At 46.3% G+C, this 18999-nt stretch overlaps 1 protein-coding gene across 1 annotated transcript in view; it reads left to right on the forward strand.

The window, feature by feature from the left end:
- The first annotated feature begins 1340 nt into the window (after window positions 1–1340).
- Window positions 1341–18999, forward strand: part of VAMP2 (vesicle associated membrane protein 2) — a 267674-nt gene continuing 250015 nt past the window's right edge. The window contains exon 1 of the mRNA XM_069646469.1: window positions 1341–1489. Coding sequence (XP_069502570.1) covers window positions 1488–1489 — 2 coding nt within the window. The 5' untranslated portion in view covers window positions 1341–1487. The remainder of the gene's footprint in view (window positions 1490–18999) is intronic.

Consider the following 18999-nt stretch of genomic DNA (forward strand, 5'->3'; position numbering starts at 1 on the left):
AACTACTATGACAGTATATCTGTGGGAAATATCACCATATTCGTAATGACTTGCTATATCTCCTCACATCCTACTTGTAATTTTCCATCATCGTGCTAGGCTGTCTGCATAGTTGTCTTTCATAAGATAAACTAGTACTGTGTGTTCGCTAAAGCTAACTGGCAAAGCTCCAAACCACATAGTATACCAACCTGACAGTGCAAAGGTGTGCTTGCCTCTGAAAGTGCAAAAGAGTACAACGGAGAATCTGTATCGGCAACATGATTGCAAGGCAATCCAGCAAAGATGCTGATTTAAAAATGTTTCTGTTGTCTCCACACTAAATGCAAGGAAGGGGTATTAATTATGTATGAGATTGAAGTCTATGATGGCAGAATAGATCAGTGGGTTGCGGCTCTGCTGCAGAGATGTTTATACGTGTGTGAGTTATCGCTAAATCACATATAAGACTCGTGGTAGGAAAGGCGTGCTGTTTCATGCATCACAGGCCAATAAAACAGTCATGTCAAGTAATAACAGCACATGAGTGGCCGCAGAGAGAACACAAACTGTGGGTCCGTTTATAACGTGCGCTAATTCTGCCGCTATACTCCTGTGAAAGGCTTACTTGCTACAAACGTCCATTTACTAGATCCAATCCCTGTTCACCCCCAGGTGCCCCCCCCCACCCCGAAACTACGCCCCCGCATATAAATGCGCACGCCACCTTCCATTTGGGAATGCTCATTGATACCCGTTATATTTATTATGTGATGTTGCTCTTTCTCCTGCAGAGCTACAAGTCCTCTTCCTCGAGGGAGGACGAAGGAAAAAAAAGGTCGCTCGGGTGTGGCCACCTTCCGAGTGCCATGCCGTGCGTCGTGGATGTTGTCCTGTGAATCCAGTGCCGCTACTCTTTTTCAGGCTCTGCAACCTTTCCCTTCTCCCAGTCGCTGCGCTCTGTAGACTTCTCTTCTCGCGCTCTCTCGCACACACAACCTGTTGAGCCTCCAGGGGGGTGTACGTATATTCGGAGGGTGATCCCTTTGAGGGAACGGGAGATTGTAGAGAGCATCGAGTGGCTCAACCCATCACAATCTACAGGGGCATTTCACTTTATGTTGAGTGGGGATGCGGGTGGGTGATAACCCCCAGGTGAGTGACGCTCTGCATTTGCCCGAGAGTGAGGCACGGTCTGCTCCCCCTGGAATCTCTGGCGCGCTCTCTTCTCGCCTCGCGCTGAATTTCTCCCTCTATCACCACAGTCTCTCCTTGCTGTTACTGTGTCTGTCTGTCTGTTCAGTCTCAACAAATATCCTCCCACCCCCGCGGGTGCTGAGGTGAGTCAGGGCTCGGGATGCGCTCCTCCTCCCCGTCTCCATCAGGACCCGGATGTCCGTGACGTCAGTCGGCCATTTTTGTTCCAAAGGAATCAACGCATCCTAGAGCCGGAGAAATATTCAGGGAGAGACAAGACCCGTGCACCTGCTGCCTGCCCAGCTCTCAGCATGTGAGTACAGAAGGGTGCCGAGGAGACAGCCGTGGAATAGCGAAGGGTGCGAGAGGGAGGTGGACGGAACAGAGGGGGGAGGCAGCGTACATGGATATAAGTGGCACTAGGGGGAGGGGAAAATACAGGGGTGAGGGGCAGGAGGAGAAATGCAAACGGAATAGAAGCGACAGGATATGCCAGTGGGAGGGGCTTGAAATAGAACGGGCATGCAAAGAGTAGAGGTAAATACAAGAGGAGGGGTGATGCGAAATAGAGGGAGCGATTGGAGGGGTAGTAATGGGCAGTGAGCAGGAAATACAATGAATTAAGCGGGAGGGGAGATAATACAGAACAGTGTCTGCCAGGGAGTAAACATTAAAAAAAAGGGGTGCAAAGAAGGAAATGAAAGAATAGATGAATTTGGGGATAAAGAGGAGTATTGTACAAAGGAATGCAAAGCGGGTGGACCTGCTTCATTGTGGATGCAAAGGGGGCGAAGAGGAAGCTGGATACAAATGCAAACAAAGTAGGTCCAAAGAGGTAGGAAACGGAAGTGGGCGGGACCGGAAAAAACAGGATGCTCGGGAAGCGGGGGCGGAAGAGGAAGCCCAGCATAGAGGAGGGAAATGCAGTGCACGGGGCAGAAGGGCTTTCATGGTAGAAATAATACAGGAAGGTTAATGGGCACGAAAGCCAGTTCTGCATCTTAGGTCCTGTACACGACAAGAGGGCACTCAACTGGGAAAGGAAAGCCTAGAACTATCCAAGCCCTTGCTATAGGAGGTCCTTGGTCCATGGTTTTTGCTGCATGGGCCCCTTGTCTGTATAAACTACAGTCTTTTGTACGTACTTGTGGCCGAGGCCTGTCCAGGATTATCTTACAAGTGGGATCTGAAGCTAATGTAGTTGGGCCCACCGCAGTGACTTAACATGTGTAAATGCCCACACAGTGCTGCTGAGTGGGCATTTACAGAGTGTGGGCGGGCTTTGCCTGCTCGGGCCCTACCTCTGCATTGCGGATCTATCCTCCCAGGTGGTGGAGGGTCTGTCTGTGGTGTGCCAGTAGTTTGTTGACTACGATGGGTCGTACTGTCAATGATTTTTAGTTAATGTATTGGTAATTTGTGTAGTTTCAAGTGTAGCCGCATGATGGGGGCACATCTGCCTCTGCTGGTGGTAGAGGTGTTACCCAGGGTAAGTTTGTGTATGCAGTCCTTGTCTGTTTTTGTGGATGGGTGTTCGGGTGTAGGTGAGGATGTGGGTGGGGTCAGTGTGCGGACCAGTGCTCCAGATAAGATTTTAAGGTGGGAGTATTTTACTCAATATTATTTCATTTTGGGGGTAAAATGATTTTAAGCAGTAAAAAGATAAGTAAAATATAAATGTTAACTGTGAAACAGAAATAGATGTGTAATACGTATTTCCTTGTGCCTACTTATTCAACAACATTGACAGATCCATGTTCACCTCTTGAGATCAGGCAGGAACTTGAGTTTCTTGATCTAGCACTACGTGTACTACTGGACCACATATATCCATGGTGGTGTGTGGGTGGAAGCAGGGCGACAGGCACCTTATGTGTCTGCTGCCTATTTTTTTCTTGGGAGTATTTTTACACCCTCTTTTTCTTTTTTGGGAGTATTTGCAGGGCAGGTGTGGATCGCATTATGGGCGTGAACATGTTGACATTCATAGCAGCATTTATTGCCGTCTGTGGTGTGGAGGGGTATACATGGGCATCACGGAACGGTGATGGCTGGACGATTTTGGCTGGAAGATTTTGAATCAATCATAACCATGGACATACCGCTGGGAACCCTTCAGGCCATCACTTTATAGCCTGTCAAGCCAGTACAGAAGAGGAAAGACCGTATGCAGATCAGGCTTGGTCCCACCCCAAAAGGGGCAGATGAGCCAAAACCGCTAGGTTATATCCCTTCTGCCTGGAATTCAAGGGTAATGTCGGATGCACAGTGGCCATTTCTATTGCCATAGTGGTCATGATAGCTAGGTGCTCTATGTAAGATATATCCAGGGTAGAGGTGGCTACATTGCCCTTTGTGAGTACTTACCTTTATTGCATGGTGGGGTGTGAAGTTGTGCCCTGTGTGGTTGACTGGCATGGATGCCTTCTGTGGGATGAGCATGGACCTGTTGATGGTAGCCGTCGGTGCCAGTGTGTGTTACCTGTGCCTTGCCTGTATCTAGCGTCCATAGTGGCAGATGGATGTGCTGCCTGAAGATGGGATGAATATGATTTTCATGGTGCTTATGCAGTGTCCGAAATTGATGAGCATGAGCTAAAACCCGCTCCTGCGTGTCAGGCATCACCGAGTAGGCTGGTGCGTCTGCTTGGGAACCAGGAGCGAGAACCCAATGCATTGCAAATATAACTTCTAAAAGAGGTGCACACTTTATTTTTGTGTACGATATGTTCAAATGTGTCCTAATTCATCTTTATTAGCATTTTCAAAACCTCAAAGTCACGTATGTAAGTTTCTAAGGCACCAATGGCCTGGATAGACAACAGTAGCTCCTGGTAGCTCTTGGTTTCAAGCTAACCAGGCTCTCCAGAGGTTTTATGGGATCTGGCCCAATTCATTTCATCGAATTATAATTTTTTAGGGGTAGATATTATCACTAATATATGTGGGGGAGACTTCCGCACCCTCCTCTCCTGTAAGCCCCTCACATTATTTTTTACCCTAAACCCGCACATATATTTGCAGAACAATGTATTGAAAAAAATTAGATGAAATTGAATTCGATTAATTCTCCCACACAATAATCTACCTATCCTGAAGCAGGAGCTAAATAGTTCCCAGCTCTCCTCAATTTCGAACCCTGGAGCAGATATTTTATTTGGAGTGGAAACAGATTGGTCCTCAGTCAGTTCTGATGGAATAGCCCGGTATGTAGGTATGCTATATATAATGTGGGCCTTGCTCTGATGGTCAAGATCACGTGGCCCTCCTTGTTTGTTTAGTGAGGGATTTGTTGTCTAGGCTCTGCAGAGCACCTTGCCAATGATGGATGGAGACCATTTCCCTTCACACCACCCCTCCTTTATCTAGAAGATGGTTGGTTCTGATGGCGACATCGGGTTGGGACTGTTACATCTGCTGGGGCAAGGGTGCATTTTGTGGGTGGTTATGGATGTGCTTCCCAAAGTGGTTGGGTATGTTTTGATCTGTCTTCAAGGATGTTGCATGTAGGATTTCTTGTATGGCCATTTCAAGGAGGAACAGATGGAGTTGGAATGAAGGAGCAGGAGTGGGAGAGGGCGGTCATGCCGAGATATGGGAGCAGTGCAGGCGGCAAAGGAAGGGAGATCCAGTGGTGGCAGTGAGAGAGGGACCTAGAACAATGCATAGCTTAAAAAGGGACAAAGTGGGGAACAAGTAGCTAAATAGTGTGCCAGCTGTAACCTCCCAGGCAGGGGTGGAGGGTGCACAGTAACATTGTTCCCCTGTGCTCTCCCTCCTCTCACGGCTAACTTCCCTTCCTCGGCAAGTCAACTGCTATCTCGCCGCCCATTCCTCTCCCCCTGATAGGCATGAGATTTAGGGTGTAGATGTGTCATCTTAAGACTTGCATGATAGGGTCATCTGAATCAGGGATAGATTAGATACCCCTGGTGGGTATGGATGGATATGTTGTCGAGATGCAAATATGTGTGACTATGCCACCAGACTGTGTCGGAATAATGCCAAATTCATATCATATCATATGAAAGGGTGGGCAGCACATAGTGGAACTGTATGTGTGTCCTATTGTCTGTGTTCATGTTGTTTTTTGCACATGTATGCAACGCAAGTCTTTAACCTGTCTTAAATACATTTTCTGGGGAGTTTTTAGTCGGAGCAGTGCAACTCCAGTTACTAAGTTCATTTCTTTTCACAACCCTTGGGCCCCAACAGCGCGCTTATCCAGAAGACGGGTGCCGTAGCATGAGTCTCATGCATTGAAACATTCTTCGAAATCACAGTTGGTATTACATGTTATGCCTTTCAATATTTATACTGCGCCCATCACCACCGTAGTGGCATTATGGTGCCTGGCCTTGTCCAAAATGTGGTGTGTTGTGATCCTGCCAGGATACCGGCACACCTTATTCTGTGGAAAGGAAAGCGTGGGGCTGGGGATGTTAGGAATGAGGTCATAAGAAAGGGGAATTAGTAAATACAACTAACAACTACAGGATACAAAACAATTGGGATAAGGGGCAAAGGGTATGGTTGTGTTAGTAGATCTGCATGCTTATTAACCGTGATGATTTACTTTATGTGTAAACATGAAAGAAGGACTCGGGAATGTCCAGCTTGGTTTAGAGCAGAGCTTTACTGTCATGGCAATAGCTAGACCAGATGCTGCACGGTACTATGTTTTGTGGATGAGTGCTTACGCAATGGATTTGAGAGGTGCACAAGTGGGCCCCAGTCACGTGGAGGCTTTCACCTGCTGAATTTGTACAAAACAATCCGTGTATCATGGAGAACACTTGGTTTGCCAAGTCAGCGGACAGACGTGTTGATGCAAAGAAGAGTCAAACGTGTATAATTAGACTCAAACGTGTATAATTAGAAGGGGGATCTGCTCAGCCAGACCCATTGAATGGAATGTTTTGCAGCAAGACTTGGTCGCACCCATCTGCCCCAATCCACTGGCCGGTGACACTCGTCGTGCTATGCCTGCGTTCACCTCAGTCACACCTCCTTCCCCGCTCTCTTTTATATATTTTTTGTCACATAATTAAACATATGCCTATTAGACCATTCATGGCAGCACTAAGCGTATACAGTACTTCCCTCCTGCTTTGGGTGTACTAGGGCAAATGTGATGACATATAAAAGGGATATGTTGACAGCATTACGTGTCATTGCAGATTTGATTTGGTACATGGCCCCCATACTGTGCCAAATCATCATCGCAGTAGTCCCGGAGCGTACGGCCCTCCCAGAAGCTGCCACGCCGTGCACCCACCTAGGGCATCCAGACCCCAGTCCACAGAGTTAAGAGTGGGCGCAAGAGTAACAGAAAATGGGTGTGGGAGGGTGGAGGATGCAGCAGGGAAAAAGGAACACCTATGAAGGCTTGAATGTGTATGGATCCAATAAGGTGGACAATTCTAAGCATGTTGGCAACTAGGGATTATGCTTGAGGCAGGTTCAAAGAGCGGTAGTTGGATAATTACATGCAATGGTTGGTTGTATAATGGGCCACAGAAGTGGCTGTAGGTAGTGAGAGGCAAAATATACCAAGATCTATAATGGGGACTGGTTGAAGTGGAATTAAAGGTCCCTATAAAAAGCAAGCCCATGTAGAGTGTACATGTATGATTGTCGCTGACTGGAGGCGGGTAGCTACCCTAAGTGTGCATTGAATATCTATTGGATTAGGATCAGATAACGGGTGAGGGGACACCAATTCACACTGTACCATTCAAAGTAGAGGGACGAGGGGGTGGGGGTAGGTTGCTGAACTTTCAAAGCCATGGGACATTCCAGACCTGTTAAGTGCCAGGTATGGGATGAGGGGTGGAAGTGTAGTGCCAAGAAAATACATGATGGTACAAGAATTGCAAACTGTCAGAAAGTGTGAAGATGCAGGCTTCAAAGTTCCTGGGAGCCATTAAACTCCTGCTTCTAGCGCAGGAGAGCAGGCTTAGCTTGAAGCCAACTAATACATGCATATGTTACATTATGAACATACTCAAAGTTAAAAAAGGATTAGGACGTATCTGGTACACATTTAAACATAATGCATCATGCATAATTGGCAGAGAGTTAAACAGCGTATCTCGTGTGGAAGTTAATTGCAGTGCACTGGGTACGCGCTGCTGGTTCCCCAGTGGTAGCTCTTGCCTCCTGGCTGATGCTTGACACCCAGGAGTGGGTTTTAGCTCCTGCTCATCGATTCCTAATTACAAACCCGGAAATGCAAAAGGGGGAAGTGTCTTGAGAGCTAAAGTCCATGAAGACTTCCTGATCTAGGTGCCTGGCGTGAAAGAAAGCCTGGAAAGGTGTGCCTTTTAGCCACTTACGGAACAGTAAGTTGTTGTCAGTGCGACAGTCGGTTTATTCCACAAGTAAGAGCCAGAACTGTTGAATAATTTGCCTCCAAACATCTTTTTACTGACCACTGGTAGGGCAAAGGGAGAAGAAAGAAGCCGACCTTAGGACTCTGGCAGGGCAGTGCTTAGTTCTCTTCTCTTTGAGGTTTGGCAGGCCCAACTACCCGGTGAGCCAGATGGATTGTACACAAGGTTTTCAATGTAATCTGTTTGTCCGCTGATAACCGTTACAGGCAAACAAGACATAGAGAACTATGGTCTCTGTGTTTCAGGTCCAGGGTCCATCTAGCAGGCTTATTTTGCATTATTTGGAGCTGCTGCACCAGGCCTTTAGATAGACCCAGGTATAGGCTACTGAAGTAATCCAGACTTATTAGAAGCAGAGCCCTGGAGACTTCCATTTTAGGTACAGCAGGATGCGTTATAGCATGTGGGAGTCGCGGTGTGACATCTTAGTGAGACTCTGATCATGAAGGGGAAAGAAGAGTGAGCGATCAAATGTAAAGCCCAGATTCTATGCAGATGAGCACAATTTAGGGCCCCACCCCATAGTGGTAGACCATGGGAAATGCAGATCTGTGGGTATGGAGGCCCCCCAGATAAGTGATCTCCATTCTCGCACAGTTTGGTATTGATCATGTAATCATTGTATGTGGATATAGATGCTGAATCTTGTGGAGGATTTCCCAGCGAGAAATGGGGGGGTTCTGTGTGATCTGGGGGTTCTATGTGATCTGATCTAAATGTTTTTATTGAAGAATAACCCATTGACATTTTTTTAACGGGTAGATTTTTCTGCAAATATATGCAGGGAGAGACCCCACCCGCCCCCCCTACCGTAGCCTACCTTTATCTGCCCCAATATTAACTGTTCGACTGAACCCACCCCATCACATATATTTGGTGCAAAATCCATTGTAAAAAATGTGATCAATTCTTCTTCTACAAAATGTTCTGCGTCCAGAGCTCCCTATCCCGATCTGGGTGGTGGCTTAGGTCGGGAAGGATGCAGAGAGGGGGGTTTGTGAGGTCAGCCAAAGGTTTCTGAAAACCAATGTTGGAGCCTGATGACACCTGCTGCTCCCTGCTTTGGAGGAAGAATTCACCCACTCTAGAGCCATATCAGGTCCTTTAGGTGATAGAGCAGTGTGGAGTGGTTTACAATATCAAAAGCCTCTGCCAAGTCCAGGAAGATATGAAGTGCTGGGGTGCCACTGCCCCCTAAAAGCAGATGCTCCGCGCTCACGAAGTGTATAGAGCCAGTCCCTCTGGAAGGCCAGCAGTCTAATGTATCGTTATGCAGAGTGTTATTGAGCGACACTGTGCTGCATCAGCTGCTGGCTGGTCATTTACATTACACATTTGCTCAGCACTGAACTGTTGGCTATGGTGATATCATTGGCCATAAAGGTTGGATTGCCTGGCCTGGCTTTTTCAGAAAGGGAGTAAGTGCCAGCAGGAGGTGGCCAGCACCCAAGCAACTGTTAACTGGTGTAGTTGAGCTGGGTGCCAATGATTCAATGTTTTCTTTGGTGGATGCTGGGTATAAAGTCTTTTGCTGGCGATGCCTTGGTCGTGGGCAAAAAAGGCTGGTGCGGAGGCCACCCCCATGCCACAAACGAGTGTGCGCAGTGTCTAACAGGCTCAATGGGCGCAGCTCAGAAGAAGACGGAGGGCACGGAGAGCTTTTCTATAGGGAAGTCAGTATCTCCTGCGGGGAGCCTGGCAACACAGAGAACCTCTCAAAGGTTTCAGCCAAGCAAGAGGTAGTCACACGGCTTAACAGTCTACCTTGTAAAAACCTAATGGTCAGTGCTTGGGTGGGGGCGGGGGGGCATCAGGTTTCCCAGACCAATGTAGTTTACAGTTAAGAGGGTGGTGGTCTGACCAGGATAAGGGGGGAGACTTTGATGCCGGCCAGCGTTCTTGCCCCTCTGGTAAGGCAGGAATTGAGGGTGCCACTACCGTGTGTTATTGGTCCGAAGGAGATTGCAAATGTAGGCACGTAACGGTGGAAATGATGGGGTAGGGCCTGGGGAGGGGGAACCACCTGGGATCTAGGGTAGCTAAGCTCTGGGCCAGGATCCCTGAAGTGAGCCGCCACTCAGAATAAGGGAGGGTCAGGCGCACAGATGGGTGGGAATAGATTAGGTGCCCTAGAGGAAAAGGCACAGGAGGCAGAAAAGATCATGTGTTCGGTTGTGCACAGCCAAGTGAATCAGGTTCCATGTAATAAAGTCCCTGCAATAATGTCGCAGTTTTTTGTGGAGACCTGTAGGGGAACTCCCCCGCAACCCCTGTTTTTTGTTGTATTATTATTATTATTATTTTTTTTTTTACCGGAGCTGGGGGACATCCCCGCAACCCGTCCCCATACATTATTTCACCATATATAGTGTCGCCAATAGCTTTTCTCGGCGACATTATGTACGGGGACATTATTACCTGACACCGTAAATCAGATTAGCGCACCATGTACTAACATGCTGGTACAGTAAATCATTTATACATGAAAGTGGTCAACTGCACTGGATATACAGCAAGTCAAAGATTCCTTTTGGCACACTACACAGGTACAACCAGGTGAGCTAAGCACCCTCTAGTATCGCATCAATTGGGTAAGTCATTTTCCAAACAAGTAGAATAGATGAGGTGTGCTGGGTGCAAATGGCACAGGAAATCAGATGTATTTTAGCACACGGGTGTGATAGTTACACATTAAGACGCTGGTATCATTTAAACACCTGTGGAATGGATCTGGTGCACTAGACACACTTTGGTTGAATTGAACACATGGTGCGGTCATGGGCAGTAACCCAATAGCTGTAGAACAGGCCTAGATGCAAAAGGCACAGTAAGTCAGTATAACAACCAGGTTGGGTCGATCAGATGCTCTAGGTCATGGGTTTGCAAGCTTTGCTCTCCAGATGTTTGGGACCTCAGAACCCAGTATTCATCACCATTGACTATGATTGCTGGGGCTAGCGAGAGTTGTAGTCCAAAACAACTGGAGCGCCAAAGGTTGCAGACCCCTGCTCTCGGTGAACGAGGCACAGTAAGTACAAAGTACTTTATTCTGGGTGGGAAAGGACACAGTGTCCATGATCGCTTATAATAAACAGGTGGGGGGAACTGGTACACTTGGGAAGAGACAGTGGTACCTGCTAGTATGGAGTGGGGAGTCATGGCTGCTTAATAGTGCCCGTAGATAAGGAATTATGAGTTTGGCTGCTGAGCCATTGCCCTGGCTAAATAGGACAAAAGTCAGAGACCGAGGAAAGGGAGGAAGAGCCTAATGAGGGGGAGGGTAACTTACATAAAGGTGGGTGCTGAGCAAGAATCTGGTGTAGAGGTATAGGAGGGGCAGAGGTCCAGCACCGTCCCAGCTCCTGACCGGTCTCTATAGGAGTAATTGATAACTATCAATGACTGTTCTGTTAGCACCCCTACCCACCCTATATACAAGAACACCAAACAACAGGCCCAAGTGTTTGGTCTCAACAAAGCAGGATAGCTGATGTGCTGGTATACGAATAAGCCTGGTAATATTCCAGTAGCAAGCTAAAGCAGGAAGGTCGTGCTCAGAGATACCTTCTTGCCACAGGGTCAGAAACCATCGGTAAATCCACCAAACTGTATTACCGTTACTGGCACTTGGTACGGCGGCATTACCGCTGCATTACAAGTGGCGCTGTGGCGTGTTAAGCATTTTGGCAGGTAATACTGCCAAAATGGCCGGATTATGGCGGTAAGGCTGTGAAATTACCTGCAGCATTACGCTGGAGGTTTTTCCCTCCACCTTACCGCCATACTAGTAGTTGGGCGATGTGATAATGTGGCAGTAACGGTATTGGCAGTGGGGGTCATTCCCAAGGATGCATATACAAGTTGACTGTGTACCTAACTTTCCAACCTCCTACTCTTGTTCCCCACCCCTATGGGCGCATCTCTAGTAACCGTCGTTCTTGCCCTATCAAAGGTTTTATCAGGGTTTTCACGCAATGTATCTTAAAATGCATTCCCACAAAAACCCATATAATTGTCATTTTAAGATGTGTAAATGTGAGTGTTTTTACTCATCTAGCACTCGTTTAGTCTATAGGACAACATCTGTCAATATGTCTATTTCTTATGTCTATTTCTGATCACTGATGCCTATTGAGCGAAGGTTTCCAAACCTCACACGTTGTTTAAAGGAAGGTACTCTTTCTGTAAGAGTTTTTTTTTCAATCGGTGCGCAAAATAAGAACATCAGCAAGAGAATTAATAAATGCTGGATTCGTTTTTAGATGTCTGCTCCAATATTTGTTTTTTCTTGCCACAAACCTCTGAAATCCGTGCTTTTTTCGGCTTGAGATTTGATTATTGATTATGTGTCCATGGTTTACGCCCCTCTCTTGGCAATCGGTCTGTTGGGCCTCATGATCTTAACTGCGAGGCTATTGTGCAAGTCAATGCAAAAAGGACAAGCATGCTCGTCCTTGGCACTTAAGGGGTTAATACAGTTGCCCTCTTCACAATTTACACAACAAACTGTGTGTGTATTTTTTAGGGGACAGAGATGAACCCATAACACTAATGGGATTTGCCCTCACCTCCAGGTTGTGTTTTGGAAATCTCCATTTGGAATGCGAGACCCTCCACCCATAACGCGCACTGTTTGTAGCTATGATAAATTGAATACTGCTCTGCACGGGGGGGGGGGGGGTTTCAGGCACAAGATTTTAGCAGACGACAAAAGGCAAGAAGGGAGGCTTAAAAGCCACTGCGGTCCTTTGAAGGGTGACATGGCCACTTCAAATCCCTTTTTATAGCTTGTCTTCTTTGGGGCTCAGCAGGGTCTAGGCAGGTTTTTAGGCCCTTTACGGCAATGGAGCCAGTGTCAAGACGTTAAAGTCGTGCGGTCCAACTGGCAAGTCAGCATCGAGTTGGTGTGATGTCCAGGCTTCCATTGAGTCGAGTCTGCTTTTGGGACATTCAAGTCGATGTCTTCCAGCCGTTGGAGATAGCTGTCAAGTTGGTGGTGAAACAATGCCTCTGTTTGTTCCATTCTGTAGTCGCTAAGGGGGAGTTGATGGCTTCCAGCAGGACAAGTTAGAATTTGAGTGGGTTGCTTCCATGCTTCCACGGTGTCGAGTCGTCTATCGGATCGAGAATACCCAATTTGATTTAGTGGGTCGAACCAGCATCTTTGGCTGAAAGAGCACATAAGTGGCTTAAGATGTTTAGAGTGCCGAAAGCAGCACTGCAGGTTATGTAGTGCCTCAAAGTGAGTCGATCGTGGTTGACCTGGCGTGTCTCGAGGCGATGAAACAGAGTTCCAGCTGTTTTCATTTTACCATTGGCAGATATTCCTTAGTGCACAGCAGGGCCCCCTGTCACAGTTGGCACGGAAAAGCACTCTGAGTCTTTAAGAAATGTCAAGAATTTTTATTTTTTATTTGTGTGGGCCCCATGGTCGTCTCTTGTTTCCCATGGGATTTCCTCTCTAATCCAGGCGTCCGTATCTCCAGTTAGTGCTACAGCACAGTAACCCCTGCTGACTTTTACTACCAAAGTGTGGGCTATCGCAACTCCAGCAGGGTCTTCCTAACGTTCTCTGCTCTCACCAAAGGTTAGTGTTCTAATAGGGATTGGGTAGTGCCTTGCTATTTTTTTTTGTAGGATTCAACTGGTTTCATGCCTGCTTACTGTTGGCTTACCTTTCTACTACCTGCTTCCTCTTCCTTAACTCCATCCCACCAACCTTCTGTCCCTCCAGTGTTTCACTACTCTCCAATCTTGTCTCCTGCCTCCACCATTTAACGTTAATTCTCCTCCCATTTCTCCTCCTCCTCTCTCACTACTATCCTTCCATACCCCACATTCCTTTTCCTCCCTCTACACTACTACTACTACTACTTCTCCTGCACCACTACTCCATTCCCTACACTACCACTACTCGGCCATCCTCCAATCGCTGTGTATCCGTCTTCGCACACCTTGCACTACCCTCTCTACACTTGTTTCACACACACTCACACTGCAGAACCAATATCATTCTTAAGCCAATGCCTCACCTGATCCAACAGTCTTGTCCACAAGCTGCCATTCCCTCCTTCCTCCTGCACATCTGACCGCACCCGATACACCCACACTTCATTTCCTTACCTCGCTTTAAACACTCGCCCCCCTAGTATCTGGGTACTTTGTGTCTGTCTGTTTCTAGGTCGTCTGGTTCTAATTTATGGAACAGGCCTTTTGCCAGTTTCAAGGGCCCATTATTTTTCTCGGGTGTATGCTCGAGACAATAGTTAGCACCCAACTTAGTAAGAAGCGGGCACATTGGGGAAGTTTTGGATTTCACAATAAGTTCCCCTCTGCGTTTAATTGCCATTGATTTTAGAGCCAATAATCCTAGTTCTAACCCTATGTACTCGATAGGGGCTGAAGGAGGGAGCCCAAGGACACATCGCCTGAAAAACCCTTCAAATACCTGCTGCCACTCCAAATTTTGCATCTCAAGGGCATCAAGCCCTTATAATACAGAACAGAACCACTGTCTGTAGAGTTCAAGAAGGCATTCTAATGTGAACCCGGCATGGTGGTATGCAAATCTACGTACTATAAAAGAGATATGTTTAGCTTTGCAGGATTTGCTTATTACAATTTCATCATACCTGTTTTTCAATCCACGGATATTTATAGTTTTGGGTATACTCACTGTGCCCAAGGTCAGTAGTAAGGGGTTGCATCTTTACGTTACGAGTCGTAACGAGCATGGCTTGGGTTTTTTAATAAATTAATAGACAACCCATGACCTTTGGCCTTTATTTATGCCTGAGAATAAATGGTTACATATGACCAAGTCATCGGCATAAAGCATGGCTGTGACAGTACATTGAGCAATCCTAGGTGGACACTTTGCATTAAGAAACATCAAAGCCTGAAGGTCTGCAATATATAGGTTATAGAGGAGGGCCACCAGTATGCATCCCTGCTTCACCCCTCTACCTCTTCTGACAAAAGACCAGAGTCACCAAGAGGAATCTGTGCCATGGTATCCGTGTGTAGGGCCGCAAGGATTTGAAGAAGTCACTCGTCACAGCCAAGTGCCTGCATTTTCTTCCAAACCCGCTCATGGCTGCCTTGGTGAAATGCTGCCCAAAAATCAATATAAGTAATGTAAACTGATGGACTGTTCTCTGATTTATCCCGCTCCATGACCTAGTCCAGTAATCGGACATTATGAGTGGTACATGAGCCTTGGCTAAAACCAGTCTGAAATGTATGCAAAATGTGATATTCAGTGACCCATGCTTGCAAGTGCTTTAACACAAATCCAGCAAAAAATGTTTCCAGTGGAATCGAGCAATGAAAGCAAACAATAGTTTTCAGGCAATACACAGGCACGTAAATAGCTTTTTTCCAGGACATGGGAATACATCTTTCTCAGCACACTTTATAAACATGTTGCATAATACACTGGCCCATAATTCGTAATCGCCCTTGAGTACTGCCACGGAGAGGCCGTTTGGCCAAGGTGCTCTAGAGTTTTTAATTTAGTGAAGTGGCCTATCATCTCAGGGATATCAAAGGTCATAGGCCAATTTACACATTTGAATTGGAAACTGGTTCTGTTGTGTCATTTCTTCATTTTTTCTTCAATAAAGGTAACCCATACACTCTCCGAAATGGGCTTAATGATTAATCGAGCAGTACATGGTTTGGCAGAGTTTAGGATACCCCACACCATGCAATGCCTCAACCATCTTTTGCCCATTCACTTTAATACCCATACGTTTCCCACGTTTCACCCAGTTATGCTACAAAGCTTTCAGCCTAAGTGATTGTGTGAACTTCTTGTTTCATGGCACCGCCGCTTTTTAACCTACGAATCTATATATGCAGCCTTTGTTTTCGCTTCTGGATTTCAATATCAAAAGCATGCATATGTTTCTTTTCAGCCAAAACCAACGGGTGTCTTTGTTTTCCCACACTCGTAGGCGAACCCCTTAAGCCAATCTTCCATCTCATCCCCTGTGTGCAAACCCAGAATAGACATCAGTATAGAAGTGCCATCTCTTTACACGCCTTTCGGATGTTTCCCTCTGACCAGACAACACGAGCGTAGCCCTAGTTAGGTGTCAATCCGCCAGGCGCATATTGACGCATTTTCAATACGTTTAGCTCTAGGGTCAGGCTAAGGGTGGCATGATCGCTAAATGGATTCCTGTTAACAGTTACGCTTTGAACAGTATTGTATTGTATATTAGCTCGATTGTGGGTGGGTGATGACCAATCTCCACCTTATATTCTCCAAGATCAGTAGCAGCAAAGGGTGCATTAGGCAGGCCAATAGACGGATCACTAGAAGCAGCCACTGATTCATTGGAGATCAGGTTAGTATCATTGGAGCTGGTTATATCAACTTCATTCTCGTGTAAAAGCCAGTCCCGGGGTTTTGTTGCAGACGTTTTTGTCTTCTTGTTGCCTGTTCTTAGCTTTTCTTGTCGGCTGTTTCTGATTTACCACGGTTGCTATGGTGGAGTTCATTGGTGCGGCTGGGTCTTCCTCGGGTGGTGTTGCAGCCATGTCTGGTTCAGTGTGCCTTACCACCTTTTTCTATCCTATTTCGCCGTACCCATTTGTCTGTAGAATATCTAAGGGGTGATTTAGGCTCTTCGGCCAATTGAGACTCCATAACTGTCACCTCTTGAGACTGATTTGTAATAGCCGCAGTAGAAGTAGATTCAGATTCCTGGGTAGGACACAGTTGGTATTCATTAGTAACGGCCTGAGCAGTTTTACTATTCTGCAGCAAATGTACAGTTACCTTGTTTCTGAACATCTTCGTGTATTCGACTAGAGCTTCAGTAGTATTTTGATGACAAAATGTAGTACTCCCCAGGCAGGGTCATCACTTAGATGTTCATACCCAGATGTTGATTTGGTTGTGGAGTGATCGTTAAACTCAGCGGGCTCATTGTCCGGGTCATCGTGGATGGTTTTATCGCCCTTAGAGCGAGTAGTCAAGAACATTTTAGATGAGGCAGATCGTCTTCTGCTTATATTTGCTTCGGCTGCATTCTGACTCGTAGGTTAGTTTGCATCTTTTATGCTACTCTCGTTTTGTGGAGGTTGTGCACCCGAGTTTGCATTACACATGGAATAACACAATTCAAGCAACGAGTTGTTGTCAGTCATCAAAATCTTCTCAAGTAATGTTTAGGCCAGATTCTGCTTAGGGCAATTTATTGTGCTCCAACGAGTGATCAACCTCAATAGAGGCATTCGCTGAGGTGGTTTTTAAACCCTTTACTGTGTTACTGTATTTGCCCAGCCGGAATTGCTGCGCTAGCCGCATCATCCGTAACTGGCGCGGCTTGTTTGGTTACTACCTCACATCTATGGTCATGATGCCCATCACTGTTCCCAGCTCTTTTGTATCCACGCTCCGTCACATAGGGTTTGTTGTTTCTCAAGTTATATGTGTGTTTATTGTGGGTCTTTCCCATTATGCATTATGCACAAGTTTAAAAGACTGTAATTATTTTCCGGTGTGAGAGACGTAAAGTGGGAAGTAGATGATCACACTAATACACACGGTATTCAGTCAGAGCTTACCGTGTAAACAACGTTGTCTAAACTCACGATTTCTCAGCTCGACCGCTGCAGCACCAGCACCCCAGCCTCCACGCCGATCACTTGGCACACTTCACAGTGCAAATATGATGGTAGAAAAAGTAAATTATGTACCTTACCGAAGTGGTTGATGTAGCACATTTTAGGAGTGTAGATGTATCCAGCAATACAATGCACCCAAGGCACACTCCTGCTGCACGTGCTATGCTGATATAAGCAAAAATCCTCCTCAGTTGCAGGTAAGAACGCAGAGCACAGAGCAGAGCTCTGCAGACCAAAGTAGTAGAATGCAGATGGAACATGCCGCTTCAGATAGGGCTCCAAGTTGACTCACGTAGCAGAATCCACGGATACAATTAGACTCCCGCACCAAGGCACACTCACGCCACATTCCTGCCTGCTGAGTTTCTTTAAGCAGAGCCAATGGATTCTGAGGAGATGCCGGAACTTCTGTGTTTGTTAGACTTCTGTTTTTTGGGGCAACACTTTCCGTTATGGATCCTACCTTCATGCTGAAGTAGATTATTTAGGTGTTTTTTTTGTCAGATTTCTGTCTAAGAGATTTTTGAAAGAAATTTTCGTTGGTGTTATTTAAAAAAAAATGGTAGTCCTTCGTTTATTTTTGGGAAGTGCCAAGAATGATTTTAGTGTGATTGACCCACAGTCCATTTGCTCCTGAATTCCTTCTAGCTGAGGGAACTTTCCTGGGCAGGGATGCTCCCACAACATTGATTCTCAGGATCTGCGCTTTCTCCCCCTACACTAAGTGGCAATGTTGCGTTTACAGATGTTTTGTGGTTCTGATCAGAGAAAATATGTTACTATTTCTAGTCACTCTTCGTTTGGTGTGAATTGATAAATATGTGTGTTTCTGAAGACTGTTCGCCCTCACTCTACTAGTACACTCAGCCAGCTAGTCAGGCACACTTTCAGGTTAGTTTCAGGCGCAGGCCCTTGAATCTGCGATGAGTGTATTGTTCTGGTTTAAATTTGGCCTGCTTGGGAGCGGATTTAAACTTGGCTTACACACATCTGTGCCGTTCTTCAGTAGTGTACGCAGTGAGAGGGTAGGGTTGTGCATTTGTTGCAAGTTTCAAACAGGCCTAAGCATTTAGTAGATCTCAATGCTGCAAGAACCTTCAGGCCCAGACTTCTTAGGTATGTTAGACCTGTTCCCATTCCTCAGCTGATGTTTATTAGACAGGAAAGTTCATTGACCATCAGTGTGCCAATGAAATTAAGCTAGGATTTTTGAAGTCTGTTTCAGTAAGTCTCCCCAACAGACATCAATGTGGTTACTACTTGATCATATGGCCTTTTTTCCAGCTAAATCCTAGCATAGCGTAGCAAGCTGTGGATTTGCGTTTGCAGTCGGCTATATCCACCTCCAGGAAGGATGTAGCTGTACAATTTGGGAGGCTTCTGGCCTTTTTCCAGAAGCACATCTCTGATGATTTTGGCTCCATAACAAGTCATTTTGATAGCTTGGGCATGGAAGATGCTGTGTCCTTGCAGGTAATTACCCGAGTGACTGGCAACCTTGACATGGACTTGGCTAAAGTTCCAATTTTTAGTTGACTTATTTCAATATGAAGCTGTCATCTCAATTCCTGAGAAGCACCCAAACTCTTGCTCTTTCTCCATGGTAGGCAGCTGAAGGTAAAAACCGTGTAGTTCTCCTGTTACCTCCAATCGAGGTCCAACATGTCATGTTGCAAGCTACAAGATAGTCGTAAAACATCACTTGCCACCTCCATTCTAAACCTACACACAGTACATCATTTCTTACTCGCTGTCAGACTGTTGCCTACCCTCCCGAACCTTCTCCTCA

This window comes from Ambystoma mexicanum, chromosome 1p, assembly GCF_040938575.1.
Source record: "Ambystoma mexicanum isolate Mex_15411 chromosome 1p, UKY_AmexF1_1, whole genome shotgun sequence".
Lineage (NCBI taxonomy): Eukaryota > Metazoa > Chordata > Amphibia > Caudata > Ambystomatidae > Ambystoma > Ambystoma mexicanum.